We start from the raw sequence: 15252 nt of genomic DNA, 5'->3' as shown, positions 1-15252 counted from the left end.
TAAAAAATACTTTATTTTTTAGTTGTAGTTAGACACCATACCTTCATTTTATTTATTTTTATATGGTCCTGAGGATCAAACCCAGGGCCCCGCTCGAGCTAGGCAAACATGCTACTGCTGAGCCCCAGCCCCAGCCCCCCTTTTGATGACTTTGACAGTTTTTTATTTGTTTGTGTTTGGTACTGGGGATGGATTCAAGGTCATACAACACAGTGTTTGACTTCACATATACTTTATCTTGATACTCATGACCAAAATGATCTTATTGGACTGTGCTTTAGGAAATTAAAATTATCTAACACAGGGGCTGGGGTTATGCTCGGGTAGAGCGCTCACCTCGCACGTGCAAGGTCCTGGGTTCCATCCTCAGCACCACATATAAATAAATAAATTAAAGTTAATTGTGTCCAACTACCACTACTAAAAATAAATATTTAAATAAAAATAAAATTATCTGACATAGTCATGCTGATAGAAGCAAAGAGAGAAGGTCATTGCTGTGGTCTGTATTGTTTATGCTCCCCTGAGTTTGTATGTTGAAACCTGATTATCAATGTGATGGTAGGAGGAAAGGAGGCCTCAGATTGGTGATTAAATCATAAGTTTGAATCCTCAGGAGTGGGATGATAAGTTTGTTAAAATTAATTAAACAAACAACAACACCAGAGATCCAGCTTGCTCCTTCTACCTTGTTAGGACATACAAAGAGTTAGGACACAGCAAGAAGGTGATATCTAAAGACCCAGAAAGGTGACCTTCAGCAGACATTAAATCTACCAGCATCTTGATCTTGGGCTTCCCAGGCTTCAAAACTCTGGGCAAAAACTTTGTTGTTTCAGTGACTTAGTTTATGGTATTTTTTTATATGAACAAAGGCATTCATTCAGGCTATCTACTGTTCTCCATAAAAACATAGGCCTGGCCTTGGATGGTGCATTGGATGTGAATAGGAAGAGACAGAATCCATACTGTACTAATCTCTAGATCAGTGATCATTTATGGGAGCTGTTATAGGAAACCTGTAAAGTTCTGGGCCTGAATGACAGAGAAGGTGGTAAAACTTTCTTTAGTAGAAATAGAGAAGTCTTAAGAAATATTGAGGCAACCAGTGGGGAATGAGATTAGTGTTTTTGTAAGCATAGTACAATTTACATACAATAAAACTGTATACTTCTTTTAAGTGTTCAGTTTGATTTGCTTTGACTGTTGTAAATGTCTGTCTAACTACCAGCCAAAGAAAGTATAAACATTTCTATTGTCTGAGATCATTTCCTCCTGTCTCTTTATAGCATCAGCACCCCAGGTAACCATTTTCTGATTTCTATCACCATAGACTTTTGCTAGACATAATGATTTTGAGATTCATCTATGTCATTACATGTATTAGAGGTTCATTTTGTTGCCAGGTAGTATTTCATAGTATGAATATATGATTTTATCTCTTTCTGTTGATAGACATTTGGGATTTCTAGTTTGGGCTATTAAAAATAAAGTTATTAGGAGTTGAATATCTGGGTCAGCATAGATGTATATTTAATCTTATAAGAAACAGCCATGTAATTTACCAAAGTAGTTGAATCACTTTACATACACCCTTATCAGTGAGAGTTCCAGTTGTTTTAGGTTCTCATCAATATTTGGTAATTTTTTAAAATTTTTGTCAGTCAAATGTGTGTCATTGTGTATGTTTACAGTTTCTGAGCTGTATATGTAATTTATTTTGTTGCTTAAAATGTAAGAGAAAATATATCACTATAATTACAGAGTTTCATTTAAACCTTTACTACATTGCATATACAAGACTTTTGAAGAGTTGACTTTTGCAAGATGCAGCAAATATTTTTTAACATACATTACTACATGAAAAAAAGCAGATGTTTAAAGGGGTATACATTTCAAATTATAGCAGGTTATTTGTGATAGTTTCTGGGCAAAACGTGTAAAATTAATCAACAGTAGCATGTAATTGCATTTAAAATCATGAGAAAAAAATCTCTCTGGTCATATTGCCCATGACAAATTACTGTGCTGTATAATTATATCAGGGGTTGGAAAATTGCTGCCTGGGAGCCAAATCTGCCATATCCCTAGTTTATGTAAATAAATAAAATTTTATTTGAACATTGCAGCGCTCACTTATTTATATATTGTCTATGGCTGCTCTACAAAGGAACAGTTGAATACTTGCAACACTGAATGGCCTGCTTAGCCAAGAATTTTGTTGTTGCTGTTCTACTGTTTATTTTAAAACAATTTTTACTTGTTCTTTTTAGTTATATATACAGTAGAATGTATTTTGATGTATCATATATACATGGATTATAATTTCCCATTTCTGTGGTTGTACATGATGTAGAGTTCACTGGTCCTGTATTTCTATATGAAAATAGGAAGTTAATTCATTCTGTTTTTTTTTTTTATTCCCATCCTACCCCTCCCCTTTGTTTCCCTTTGTCTAATCCAGTGAATTTCTATTACCCACTCCCTGCCATTCCCCCACCACACTTATTGTGAGTTAGCATCCGCATATCAGAGAGAACATTTGGCCTTTGGTTTTTTGGGATTGTCAGCCAAGAATTTTTGCTATCTGACCTTTTAAGTTCACAAGATATTAGTATTGTATAATCCTGTGGCATTTTTGTTTTCTTAAAGAGATGGAGGCTGTTTTTTTTTTTTTTTTTTTTTTTTTTTTTTTGAGATAGATGAAACAGCCAAAACAAAACTAGTTGATGAAAAAAGCACTTCTGTCATAATGTTCACAACTTATTGTCAGGACATATAACTTGATGATAGTTTTGCCTTTTATTCCTTGTTCTTTGAAAGTTTGCATTTACAGCAGGTTGATAGGATGTATCTGCTTGACTTGATCAGTTTACTCATGAATAGTATTATGCACCATGTGTTATACCACAAGCTTTTTACATCAGCTATATCTATGTTTTACTTCTTCGGAATGAAAAGAATATGTGTCTTGCATCAGGTTTAATTTTATAAGCACTTGGTTAGAATGTTTTGCAAGAAATCTTTGTTGTGTTCTCTTAGGAAAGGGATCATCCTTAATGTTGGTGTGATTTGTTTTCAGAACCTTTTGAAATTTAATGATGTCATTATTCTGGTAGGAACTTACTAAATTTGTCATTGTTAGAATTTCTAGATCGTTTTTGTATGGCTTGACCTCTGGTAAGTCAAATGGATTTCTTCCAAATTCTTCAGTATATTTCCTAAGACCAAATATTTTAAGCAAATGGTTCACATGGAACTTCTTAGTTTATTATCATTCTTGAAGTCCTCAGAAATTCAGTATGTGAATTTTCAAATTGACCTTCTCTTGAGGGCATTTTACCCTTTCATTCTTCACTGGCTCCCATGATCAGTAGATAAGGGATGATTGATGAAAACTGAACAATTATAGAGTGTTTTCAATTTTTTAAATTTTTTTCCATCCTATGTGCATTTAAATTTCCAAATAGTATTTTTTTCTAGTAATTATATCCTTTTTCAGATTGTCTTCTCTATCATTAGTCTGGTAAAACTGATGCAACTGGTGTAAAAAAAATTCAAAGATTTTCATATTCCTATCACTTCTTTTCCTTTCAATTCTAAATTCTTTTCCATTAAGAATTTTCCTTAGAAGTTCAAATGTTCAGATGGAGGTATAATTCAAGAATAGAGTTAATAAGCTTTGGCTGGGGGTAGAATTTAGTGGCACTTGCTTAGCATGTGTAAGATCCTGGGTTCCAGCACCCAAAAAAACCAAAGAATTAATAGACTTTTTCACAAAATTTCTTAAAACTTCATTTTGAATATAGATCAGTAATAATATATATCTGGCCAGGCATGGTGGCACAGACCTATAATCCCAGCAGTTCAGTAGTCTGAGGCAAGAGGATTGCAAATTCATAGCCAGACTCAGCAACTTAGCAAGATCCTGTCTCAAAATAAAAAAGGTCTTGGGCGGGTGGTGTTCCTCAGTGGTAATGGGTTCAATCCCCAATTCCAGAAGGAGAGAATATCAATGTATGTCTGCTCATCACTTCTGGAAAGTTTTGCTGGTTAGAAATTCATATTAAGCATATTTAGTACTTTAAGCCTCCGCTTTTTTTCCCAAGTTCCAGGCTCCTTCAGCGATTGCTTACTATCCCTTTGATGTTTTTTTTTTCTTTTTTCATTATTTATTTTTCAGTTTTCAGAGGACACAACTTTGTTTGTATGTGGTGCTGAGGATCGACCCCGGGCCACACGCATGCCAGGCGAGCGCACTACCGCTTGAGCCACATCCCCAGCCCCATTATGTTTTTTTTCTACAACACTTTCAAATTAGAATTCTGATTTTCAGAAATCCCATAAGTATTCCAAGTAGTAGTCCTCCTCATCTTTGTATGAGCAATCATTCTCCCCTTGCAGACATCTTGTTTGGGTGTCTCACTGTGGTTTTAAATTAGCATTTCTCTACCTTTTCATTTATTTCATTTATTTATATGTGTTTGTCTATTTTCTTCTGCAAAGTGTCAAGTGTGTCCTTTTTATTAAGTTGTCTTTCCCTTTGAGTTCTGTGGGTGTGTAAATATATTGCTTGCTCTTCTCTCTTTTTTTTTAATTAATTTTTATTGTAGGTTGTTCAAAACATTACATAGTTCTTGATATATCATATTTCACACTTTGATTCAAGTGGGATATGAGCTCCCATTTTTACCCCATATACAGCCTTGCAGGCTCGGGGGGTGGCTCTGCCGCTCTGTGGATTGCTGTGCCTGTTCTGCTGGTGGGTCGCGGGTCCGCCTACCTTGCAGGTGCCCGGCGGCTCTGCCCCTCCCCCAACCGGGGCGGGGCGATGTGTCTGGCAGGCCACTGGGCCTGTTTTGTCGGAGGTCACGGTTCCGCCTACCTAGCACGCGCGTGGAGCAGCTGTGTCCCTCCGAGAGTTTCTGGGCCTGACCTGCCGGTGGGTGGCAATTGCACCTACCTTGCAGGCGCTGGGGTGGCTCTGCCGCTCGGCGGGTCGCTGGGCCTGATCTGCTGGTGAGTCGCAGGTCTGCCTAACTTGCAGGCGCCCGGCGGCTCTGCCCCTCCCCCAACCGGGGCAGGGCGATGTGTCTGGCCGGCCGCTGGGCCTGTTCTGTTGGAGGTCACGGTTCTGCCTACCTAGCAGGCGCGTGGGGCAGCTGTGCCCCTCCACAGGTTGTTGGGCCTGACCTGCCGGTGGGTCGCAGGTCTGCCTACCTTGCAGGCTCGGGGGTGGCTCTGCCGCTCTGTGGATTTCTGGGCCTGTTCTGCTGGTGGGTCGCGGGTCCGCCTACCTTGCAAGCGCCCGGCGGCTCTGCCCCTCCCCCAACCGGGGCGATGTGTCTGGCGGGCCTCTGGGCCTGTTTTGTCGGTGTTCACGGTTCCGCCTACCTTGCACGCGAGTGGAGCAGCTGTGTCCCTCCGAGAGTTGCTGGGCCTGACCTGCCGGTGGGTGGCAACTGCGCCTACCTTGCAGGCGCTGGGGTGGCTCTGACGCTCCGCGGGTCGCTGGGCCTGATCTGCTGGTGAGTCGCAGGTCTGCCTCTTGATTTTTTTTTTTTTTCCTTTTGTCAGGGATCAACACAATCTTGAACTGCCTTAACTGTTATTAAAACAGTGTTAATAACTAGTAATAACATGTGCCAATAAAGCAGTTTGGCAGTGTTGCAGGAATAAGTAGTTTATCAGAACTTTTAAAAACATAAGCTTTATATGTTATATACCACAGTGAATTTCATCATCATGTATATCCACAAGACACTAACATTTAAAAAAAAAAAAAAAGCCTAATAAATTCCAGAAAGTTCAATAGAGAGAAGGGATCGTGGGGAGGAAGGAGGAAAGGAAAAGTGGGCAATAGTAGGGATTGAATTGGAACAAATGATATGCTTATATAATTATGTCAAAGTGAATCCTAATGTTATATATAACTAAAAAGAACCAGTAAAAAAAAAAAAGTATATAAAGTTTTTCAGTTCAAATTTCACAATTGTAAGATACTCATGGCCCTAGGAACATGATTATCCCAAAGGCTAGAGAAATTACTGGAAGAAAAAAATTATCACATTTCATTTTTCATGTTACAACCACAATACCATCCAGGCTCTTGAATAGTATGCTGCTTATGATATATTCTTTTTTTTTGTTGGTTGTTCAAAATATTACTAAGCTCATGACATATCGTCTTTCATAAATTTGATTCAAGTGGGTTATGAACTCCCATTTTTACCCCAAATACAAATTGCAGAATCACATCGGTTACACATTCACATTTTTACATAATGCCATATTAGAGACTGTTGTATTCTGCTACCTTTCCTATCCCCTACTCTCCCCCCTCCCCTCCCCTCCCATCTTCCCTCTCTACCTCATCTGCTATTGTTCAATTCTCCCCCTTGTTTCCCCCCCCTTTCCCCTCACAACCTCTTATATGTAATTTTGTGTAACATTGAGGGTCTCCTTCCATTTCCATACAATTTCCCTTCTCTCTCCCTTTTCCTTCCACCACTCGTCTCTGTTTAATGTTAATCTTTTCCTCATGCTCTTCCTCCCTGCTCTGTTCTTAGTTGCTCTCCTTATACCAAAGAATACATTTGGCATTTGTTTTTTAAGGATTGGCTGGCTTCACTTAGCATAATCTGCTGTAATGCCATCCATTTCCCTGCAAATTCCATGATTTAGTCTTTTTTTAGTGCTGTGTAATACTCCATTGTGTATAAATGCCACTTTTTTTTTATCCATTCATCTATTGAAGGGCATCTAGGTTGGTTCCACAGTCTAGCTATTGTGAATTGTGCTGCTATGATCATTGATGTGGCAGTATCCCTATAGTACGCTCTTTTAAGTTCCTCAGGGAATAGTCTGAGAAGGGCGATAGCTGGGTCAAATGGTGGTTCCATTCCCAGCTTTCCCAGGAATCTCCATACTGCTTTACAAATTGCCAGACCAATTTGCAGTCCTACCAGCAATGTATAAGTATACCCTTTTCCCCACATCCTCGCCAGCACTTATTGTTGTTTGACTTCATAATGGCTGCCAATCTTACTGGAGTGAGATGGTATCTTAGGGTGGTTTTGATTTGCATTTCTCTGACTGCTAGAGATGGTGAGCATTTTTTCATGTACTTGTTGATTGATTGTATGTCCTCCTCTGAGAAGTGTCTGTTCAGGTCCTTGGCCCATTTGTTGATTGGGTTATTTGTTATCTTATTGTTTAATTTTTTGAGTTCTTTGTATACTCTGGATATTAGGGCTCTATCTGAAGTGTGAGGAGTAAAAATTTGTTCCCAGTATGTAGGCTCCCTATTTACCTCTTATTGTTTTTCTTGCTGAGAAAAAACTTTTTAGTTTAAGTAAGTCCCATTTGTTGATTCTTGTTATTAACTCTTGTGCTATGGGCGTCCTATTAAGGAATTTGGAGCCCGACCCCACGATATGTAGATCGGAGCCAACTTTTTCTTCTATCAGGCGCAGAGTCTCTAATTTGATGTCAAGCTCTTTGATCCATTTTGAGTTAACTTTTGTGCATGGCGAGAGAAAGGGGTTCAGCTTCATTTTGTTGCATATAGATTTCCAGTTTTCCCAGCACCATTTGTCGAAGATGCTATCTTTCCTCCAATGCATGCTTTTAGCCCCTTTATCAAATATAAGAAAGTTGTAATTTTGTGGATTGGTCTCTGTGTCCTCTATTCTGTACCATTGATCCACCTGCCTGTTTTGGTACCAGTACCATGCTGTTTTTGTTACTATTTCTCTGTAGTACAGTTTGAAATCTGGTATCACTATACCTCCAGATTCACACTTCCTGCTTAGAGTTGCTTTTGCTATTCTGGGTCTTTTATTTTCCATATGAATTTCATGATTGCTTTATCTATTTCTACAAGAAATGCCGTTGGGATTTTGACTGGCATTGCATTAAACCTGTAGAGAACTTTGGGTAATATCGCCATTTTGATGATGTTAGTTTTGCCTATCCATGAACAGGCTATATTTTTCCATCTTCTAAGATCTTCTTCTATCTCTCTCTTTAGGGTTCTGTAGTTTTCATTGTATAAATCTTTCACGTCTTTTGTTAGGTTGATTCCCAAGTATTTTATTTTTTTTTGAGGATATTGTGAATGGAGTGGTTTTCCTCATTTCCATTTCAGAAGTTTTGTTGCTGATATACAGGAATGCCTTTGATTTATGCGTGTTGATTTTATATCCTGCCACTTTGCTGAATTCATTTATTAGTTCTAGTAGTTTCCTTGTAGACCCTTTTGGATCTTCTAGGTATAGAATCATGTCATCTGCAAATAGTGATAATTTAAGTTCTTCGTTTCCTATTTTTACGCCTTTAATTTCATGTGTCTGTCTAATTGCTCTGGCTAGGATTTCAAGAACTAAATTGAATAGAAGTGGTGAGAGAGGGCATTCCTGTCTTGTTCCAGATTTTAGAGGGAATGCCTTCAGTTTTTCTCCATTTAGAATGATGCTAGCCTGAGGCTTAGCATATATAGCTTTTACAATGTTGAGGTAAGTTCCTGTTATCCCTAGTTTTTCTAGTGTTTTGAACATAAAGGGATGCTGTACTTTGTGGAATGCTTTTTCTGCATCTATCGAGATGATCATATGGTTCTTATCTTTAAGTCTATTGATGTGGTGAATAACATTTATTGATTTCCATATATTGAACCAGCCTTGCATCCCAGGGATGAATCCTACTTGATCATGGTGCACAATTTTTTTGATATGCTTTTGTATTCGATTTGCCAGATTTTATTGAGAATTTTTGCATCCAAGTTCATTAGAGATATTGGTCTGTAGTTTTCTTTTTTTGAAGTGTCTTTGTCTGGTTTCGGGATCAGGGTGATGTTGGCCTCATAGAATGAATTTGGAAGAGCTCCTTCTTTTTCTATTTCTTGAAATAGCTTGAAAAATATTGGTATTAATTCTTCTTTGAATGTTTTGTAAAACTCCGCTGTGTACCCATCCGGTCCAGGGATTTTCTTGGTTGGTAGTTTTTTGATGGCTTCTTCTCTTTCTTCCTTTGTTATTGGTCTGTTTAAATTGTGTGTGTCTTCCTGACTCAATCTGGGCAGATCATATGACTTAAGAAATTTATCGATATCTTCACTATCTTCTATTTTACTGGAATATAGGGTTTCAAAATACTTTCTAATTATTTTTGTATTTCTGTAGTGTCTGTTGTGATATTGCCTTTTTCATCCCATATGTTAGTAATTTGAGTTCTCTCTCTTCTTCTCTTCGTTAGCATGGCTAAGGGTCTGTCGATCTTATTTATTTTTTCAAAGAACCAACTTTTAGTTTTATCAATTTTTTCAATGGTTTTTTTTTTTTTGTTTCAATTTCGTTGATTTCCGCTCTGATTTTAATTATTTCTTGTCTTCTACTACATTTGCTGTTGTTTTGCTCTTCCTTTTCTAGGGTTTTGAGATGTAGTGTGAGTTCATTTATTTGTTGGTTTTTTTCTTTTTTTGAGGAATGAACTCCAGGAAATGAATTTCCCTCTTAAATCTGCATTCATTGTGTCCCATAGATTGGATTCCGGTATGTTGTGTCTGTATTGTCGTTGATCTCTAAGAATTTTTTGATTTCCTCCTTTATGTCTTCTGTAACCCATTGATCATTCAGTAACATATTGTTCATTTTCCAGGTGATGCAGGATTTTTCCTTCCTTCTTTTATCATTGATTTTCAGTTTCATTCCATTATGATCAGATAAGGTGCATGGTATTATCTCCACACCTTTATATTTACTAAGAGTTGCCCTATGGCATAATATATGGTCTATCTTTGAGTAAGATCCATGTGCTGCTGAGAAGAACGTGTATCCACTTGATGATGGTTGATATATTCTATATATGTCGGTTAAGTCTAGGTTATTGATTGTGTTATTGAGTTCTATAGTTTCTTTATTCTGCTTTTGTCTAGAGGATCTGTCCAATGGCGAGAGCGGTGTGTTGAAGTCCCCCATAATTATTGTGTTGTGGTCTATTTGACTCTTGAACTTGAGGAGAGTTTGTTTTATGAACGTTGCAGCACCATTGTTTGGTGCATACGAATTGATAATTGTTATGTCTTGTTGGTGGATGGTTCCTTTTAACTGTATATAGTGTCCTTCTTTATCCCTTTTGATTAACTTAGGTTTGAAATTGATTTTATTCAATATAAGTATGGCCACTCCTGCTTGCTTCCGAGGGCTATGTGAGCAGTATGATTTTTCCCAACCTTTCACCTTCAGCCTGTGTATGTCTTTTCCTATCATATGAGTCTCCTGAAGGCAGCATATTGTTGGATTTGTTTTTTTAATCCAGGTTACTAGCCTATGTCTCTTGATTGGTGAATTTAAGCCATTAACATTTAAGGTTACTATTGAAATATGGTTTGTACTTTCAGTCATGTTTATTTATTTATTTTTTTTAGTTTGGCTTGTTTTTCCTCTTTGGTTATTTTTCTCCCCCTTTACTGAGATACCTCCCACTGTTAGTTTTGGGTGCTATTTTTCAATTCCTCTTCTTGTAGTATTTTGCTCAAAATGCTTTGCAGTGCTTGTTTTCTTGCTGCGAATTCTTTTAACTTTTGTTTATCATGAAATATTTTAATTTCATTGTCAAATATGAAGCTTAATTTTGCTGGATACAGTATTCTTGGTTGGAATCCAAAGTCTGATGAAAAATCAGCTGTTAACCTAATTGGTTTACCCCTGAATGTAATCTGCCTCCTTTCTCTCCTTGTTCTATATGTTGGATATCTTCATAATTATGTGTCTTAGAGTTGGTCTATTACGGTTTTGAATGTTTGGGGTCCTGTAGGCTTCCAGGATTTGGCAATCCATTCCATCTTTCATATCTTGGAAGTTTTCTAGGATTATTTCATTCAATAGATTGTTCATTCCTTTGGTTTGAACCTCTATGCCTTCTTCTATCCCAATGACTTTCAAGTTTGGTTTTTTATGACATCCCATATCTCTTGAATAGATTGCTCGTGAATTTTAAGCATCCTTTCTGTGTTGACTATATTCTTTTCAAGTTGATAAACTTTGTCTTCATTATCTGATGTTCTGGCTTCTACTTGATCTTGTCTATTTGTAATATTCTCGTTTGAGTTTTTAGTTTGGTTTATGGTTTCCTGCATTTCTAGGATTATTGTTTGATTTTTTTTTAGGATCCCTATCTCCTGGTAGAGTTCCTTCTTTGCAATTTGAATTTGCTTATTCAATTCGTTTTCAAAGTATTCTTTCATTGTTTCAACTTGCTGTCTCATGACTTCTCTAAGATTCCATTTCATCTGAGTCAGGTATGCCTTGAGTTCTTTCTCTGTCCATTTTTCTGATGCCTCTAGGTTCTCCTGTAGATTTAGGTTGTCCTGCATTGTTTGTAATCCTTTTTTCCCTTGTTTTTTCATGTTGTTCATGTTACTTTCCAACTGCTGTGTTTCTGTTTTCTCCTATAACTTTGTTTTGGTTTTGTATATCTCTGTGGTCTCTCCTTTGTGGTGGGAGACTATGCCTAGAAATGTTGGGCTTTATTGTACTTTAAAGCTGATTCATTCAGTTCATAAAAGGCTTCCCAATTCTGTATGCATATAGTGATCTGTTGTTTGGTCTTAGGACTTTATGTTTAGGTTAGGTGCTATGATGGTATGAGGGTTAGTATGTCTTGGCTACTTTGGAAGATTGCTCTACTGAAGGGAGATATTAACAGGCGATTGGATCAGGGTGTTTGGTAGTAGCTAGGTATTTAGGAACCCTATAGACAGCCTCGAAACATTCACCTATTTGCATTTAGACAATTACACTTAATGGAAGACGTAATGCTAGGGATGAAGGTTGGGGGGTAGGGGAAGGAAGGTGCTCTTCAAAAGAAAGGAGAGAGATAGATTAGAGGAGAATGGAAAGAACAATAAATCTTGAAACAGGAAAGAAAGAAAGAAAGAAGGAAAAGGGGAGAAAAGAAAAAAGAGAGAAAAAAAAATTGACGTCTTAGAGATCATTTTCTTCTCTTCCAGTAGAGGGAGCTGTGCCCTCCCAGCGGAGCTTCTGCCGACAGAAATCCCTGTAAGGCGGCTCCTGGGAGTCTCTCAATCCTGTTAGTCCAGAGCCATTTCACTTCTCTGGTCCTTCCCCCCCTTCCTCCTGCCAGCCAGCCAGCCAGGTCCTGTTCACCGGAGGCGGTTCCCCAAGGATCTGGTTACACTTGCAGCCTCACCGCGTGTCCTATTTCCTCAACGAGGGAGCACTCTCTCTGTCATTTATCTAAGCCCCAGTGCTGTGGAGCGGTGCTCTGGGAACCAACAGTTTTAATTTTTCCGAACCCCTTTGGTGGGCACGCCCCCAGAAACTGGTGGCTAAGACCTTGGGTGTCGCTGCTGGTGGTAAAGGGTGTTGGGGATCGGGAATCCCCTCTGCTTCCCTACAGACACCCCCCCCCCCCAAAGAGATTCCCGAGGTTTCCCGGCTGCTTGTGTCTGGATGGGGTGGGAGTCTCACACCTGCTAAAGTGGATTCCACTGGGAATTCCACCAAACTCCGGTGACGTCATCTCTCTGTTATGGCGGGCCCCAGGCTCCTTGCCGGATTGTCCGAAGAGAGGGGTGGGACTGGTCTGTCTCTGGTTGGTTTCAATTCCCCGTTTGCTATTTCATGAAGGCTTGGCTAGAGACCTCTTCCTAGAGTCCCTGTGCCGCTCCTGCTGAGGTGCGCCTTGGAGGCTAGCCGCCCAGTCATGGGGGCTGCGGGCGGCCGATGGTTGCCGAGTCGCGCAGGCAGCGGCTGGCGGGTCTGGACCTCTGCACCCCGTGGCGGAGTTTCACTCGTCTGGGGCAAACTGTCACCTCCAAAAATCCTACTAATTCCCGGCCGGTCTCTCTTCAGTGGAATTTTGCTAGGAGTTTCTCAGCAGGTAGAATCTAAGCGTATCAATGCGTCTCTCTGACCCCGTTATTCAGGAGGTACTGAATGTGCTGCCTCCCCGCCCGCCGCTATGTTGGATCCCCTATGATATATTCTTATCAAGAAGAATCAAGTCTGTTTCTTAGCTAAGAAGGCAGTGCATTATTGAAGTTCTTTAGCATGTGAGCAAATAGGATTTAATAGGAAGTAAATAGCTGGGTGCTTGGTATGTTTCATGAAGGATTCCTAACTACTATTTGTTCAGTTTTAGTTAACTCATTATACAAAAGGAAGCAGTTTTTCTCCATTGACAAGAATACTTTCTCATAGCATGTTTAAATTCCTTTTCATTTGGTGATCTTGTTTCATACCATGTTGATTGCTACATACATTCTTATGCCATTTGCTCCAAGGACAAACCCTAATTAAGAAAATTCTCTTTTTCATTTGACAACTGGTACATGGGCTTCATGCTCAAGGATCAATGAAAGTAGCACTTTTTTTTTCTTTTTCTTTTTTTTTTTAACCATACGATTTATTTTTATTTTTTTTTAGTCATACATATCAGCAGAATGTATTTTGACATATAATACATACATGGAATGTACATACATCAGTCATATTGTCTATTCTATTCTGCTGCCCTTCCTATCCCCCCTACTCCTCCCCTCCTCTCCCATCCTTTCTCTCTACCCAATCTAATGTGACACATTTTTTTTCTTTTTCTCATCACAACATCATATATGTATTCTGTATAACAATGAGGTTCTCCTTCCATCTTCCGTGCAACACCCCTTCTCCCTCTTTTTCCTTCCCACCTGTCTTCCCTATTTAGTGGTAGTCTTCTTCTCATGCTCTTCCTCCCTATCCCATTTTGAGTCACCCCCCTTATATCAGAGAAGACATTCAGCATTTGTTTTTTAGGGATTGGCTAACTTCACTTAGCATAATCTGTTCTAATGCCATCCATTTGCTTGCAAATGCCATGATCTTGTTATTTTTTAGTGTGCTGAGTAATATTCCATTGTGTATAATTGCCACATTTTTTTAATCCATTCATCTATTGAAGGGCATCTAGGTTGGTTCCACATTCTAGCTATTTGAATTGTGCTGCTATAAACATTGATGTGGCTGTGTCCCTGTAGTATGCTCTTTTTAGGTCTTTGGGTATAGTCTGAGAAGGGGAATAGCTGGGTCAAATGGTGGTTCCATTCCCAGCTTTCCAAGGAATCTCCATACTGCTTTCCAAATTGGCTGAACCAATTTACAGTCCCACCAGCAATGTATGAGTGTACCTTTTTCCCCGCATCCTCGCCAGCACTTATTGTTGTTTGACTTCATAATGGCTGCCATTCTTATTGGAGTGAGATGGTATCTTAGAGTAGTTTTAGTTTGCATTTCTCTGATTGCTAGAGATGGTGAGCATTTTTTCATGTATTTGTTGATTGATTGTATATCTTCTTCTGAGAAGTTTCTGTTCAACTTGGCCCATTTGTTGATTGGGTTATTTGCTTTTTTTGTTGTTTAAGAAAGTAGCACTTTTTGTCATCAGTTATTCTAACAGAAACACCTTACCTCTCCGCCTTTTGAAGTTAGATTATTTTCTATGGGAAACTGATTTTGAATATCACATTTTCTCTCTTACAATAGAAAGGTCACCGGCTACACTTTTTTGCATTAAATATGGAATATAAAATGAGGTTTATAGAGTAAAGGAGTTGCTTGTCTTTCATTTTCCCACAACCCCTTAACATTTGCTTTTACTTTGATTTACGTGATTAGCCCTAGAGAGGCAGTGACTATGGACATGCATGTGTACATGTGTATCTTTGCAGCATTTTAAAATATGTAAAAGAAAAGACCGTGTTTTATAAACCAAACAAGTATCAATAGTACTGACCCACTAAACCTTCTCTTCCCTTATGTTTTTCTACAGGAGTCTCCCCAGGACAGTGCTATCACACGGGATATTAACCGGACATTTCCAGCCCATGATTATTTCAAGGACACAGGAGGAGATGGACAAGATTCCTTATATAAAATATGCAAGGTATTTCATGTCAGAAAAAAAAAATTCCATTTTGATTGGCGTTCTGGTTCTTTGAAATTATAGGACCAGAAAGTGTAGTTCATGGTCAAGAATGCAGAAAGGAGAGAAAAGGATATAAAATCAAAGGTATCAACATAATTTTAGATTCATTAAAGAATAGGAAATAATTAGAAATTAGTAGTAGAGATTTTTTTTTTCTCCCTTATAGATAGGGTTTTCAGATGACAGTCCCCTGGATCCCTATTTATACTTTCGCTTATATATTAAGAACCTCAGAGCCGTGTAACGTAGCAATCTTCTTTGCAGTAT

General features: G+C 38.6%; 2 protein-coding genes across 7 annotated transcripts in view; both read left to right on the top strand.

Moving 5' to 3' along the window:
* Nucleotides 1-15252, top strand: part of Rabgap1 (RAB GTPase activating protein 1) — a 167444-nt gene that overhangs the window by 114732 nt on the left and 37460 nt on the right. For all 6 annotated transcript variants that reach the window (XM_076845515.2, XM_076845514.2, XM_076845513.2 and 3 more), the window contains one exon: nt 14830-14943. In XM_076845515.2, the coding sequence (XP_076701630.1) occupies nt 14830-14943 (114 nt within the window). The remainder of the gene's footprint in view (nt 1-14829; nt 14944-15252) is intronic.
* LOC143641423 (uncharacterized) overlaps nt 1-15252 on the top strand; it is a 166217-nt gene that overhangs the window by 130252 nt on the left and 20713 nt on the right. The window lies entirely within an intron of this gene.

The sequence above is a fragment of the Callospermophilus lateralis genome, chromosome 2 (genome assembly GCF_048772815.1).
Source record: "Callospermophilus lateralis isolate mCalLat2 chromosome 2, mCalLat2.hap1, whole genome shotgun sequence".
Classification (NCBI taxonomy): domain Eukaryota; kingdom Metazoa; phylum Chordata; class Mammalia; order Rodentia; family Sciuridae; genus Callospermophilus; species Callospermophilus lateralis.
The sequence above is the reverse complement of the archived record's forward strand: the minus strand, read 5'-3'. Positions and strand labels throughout refer to the sequence as shown.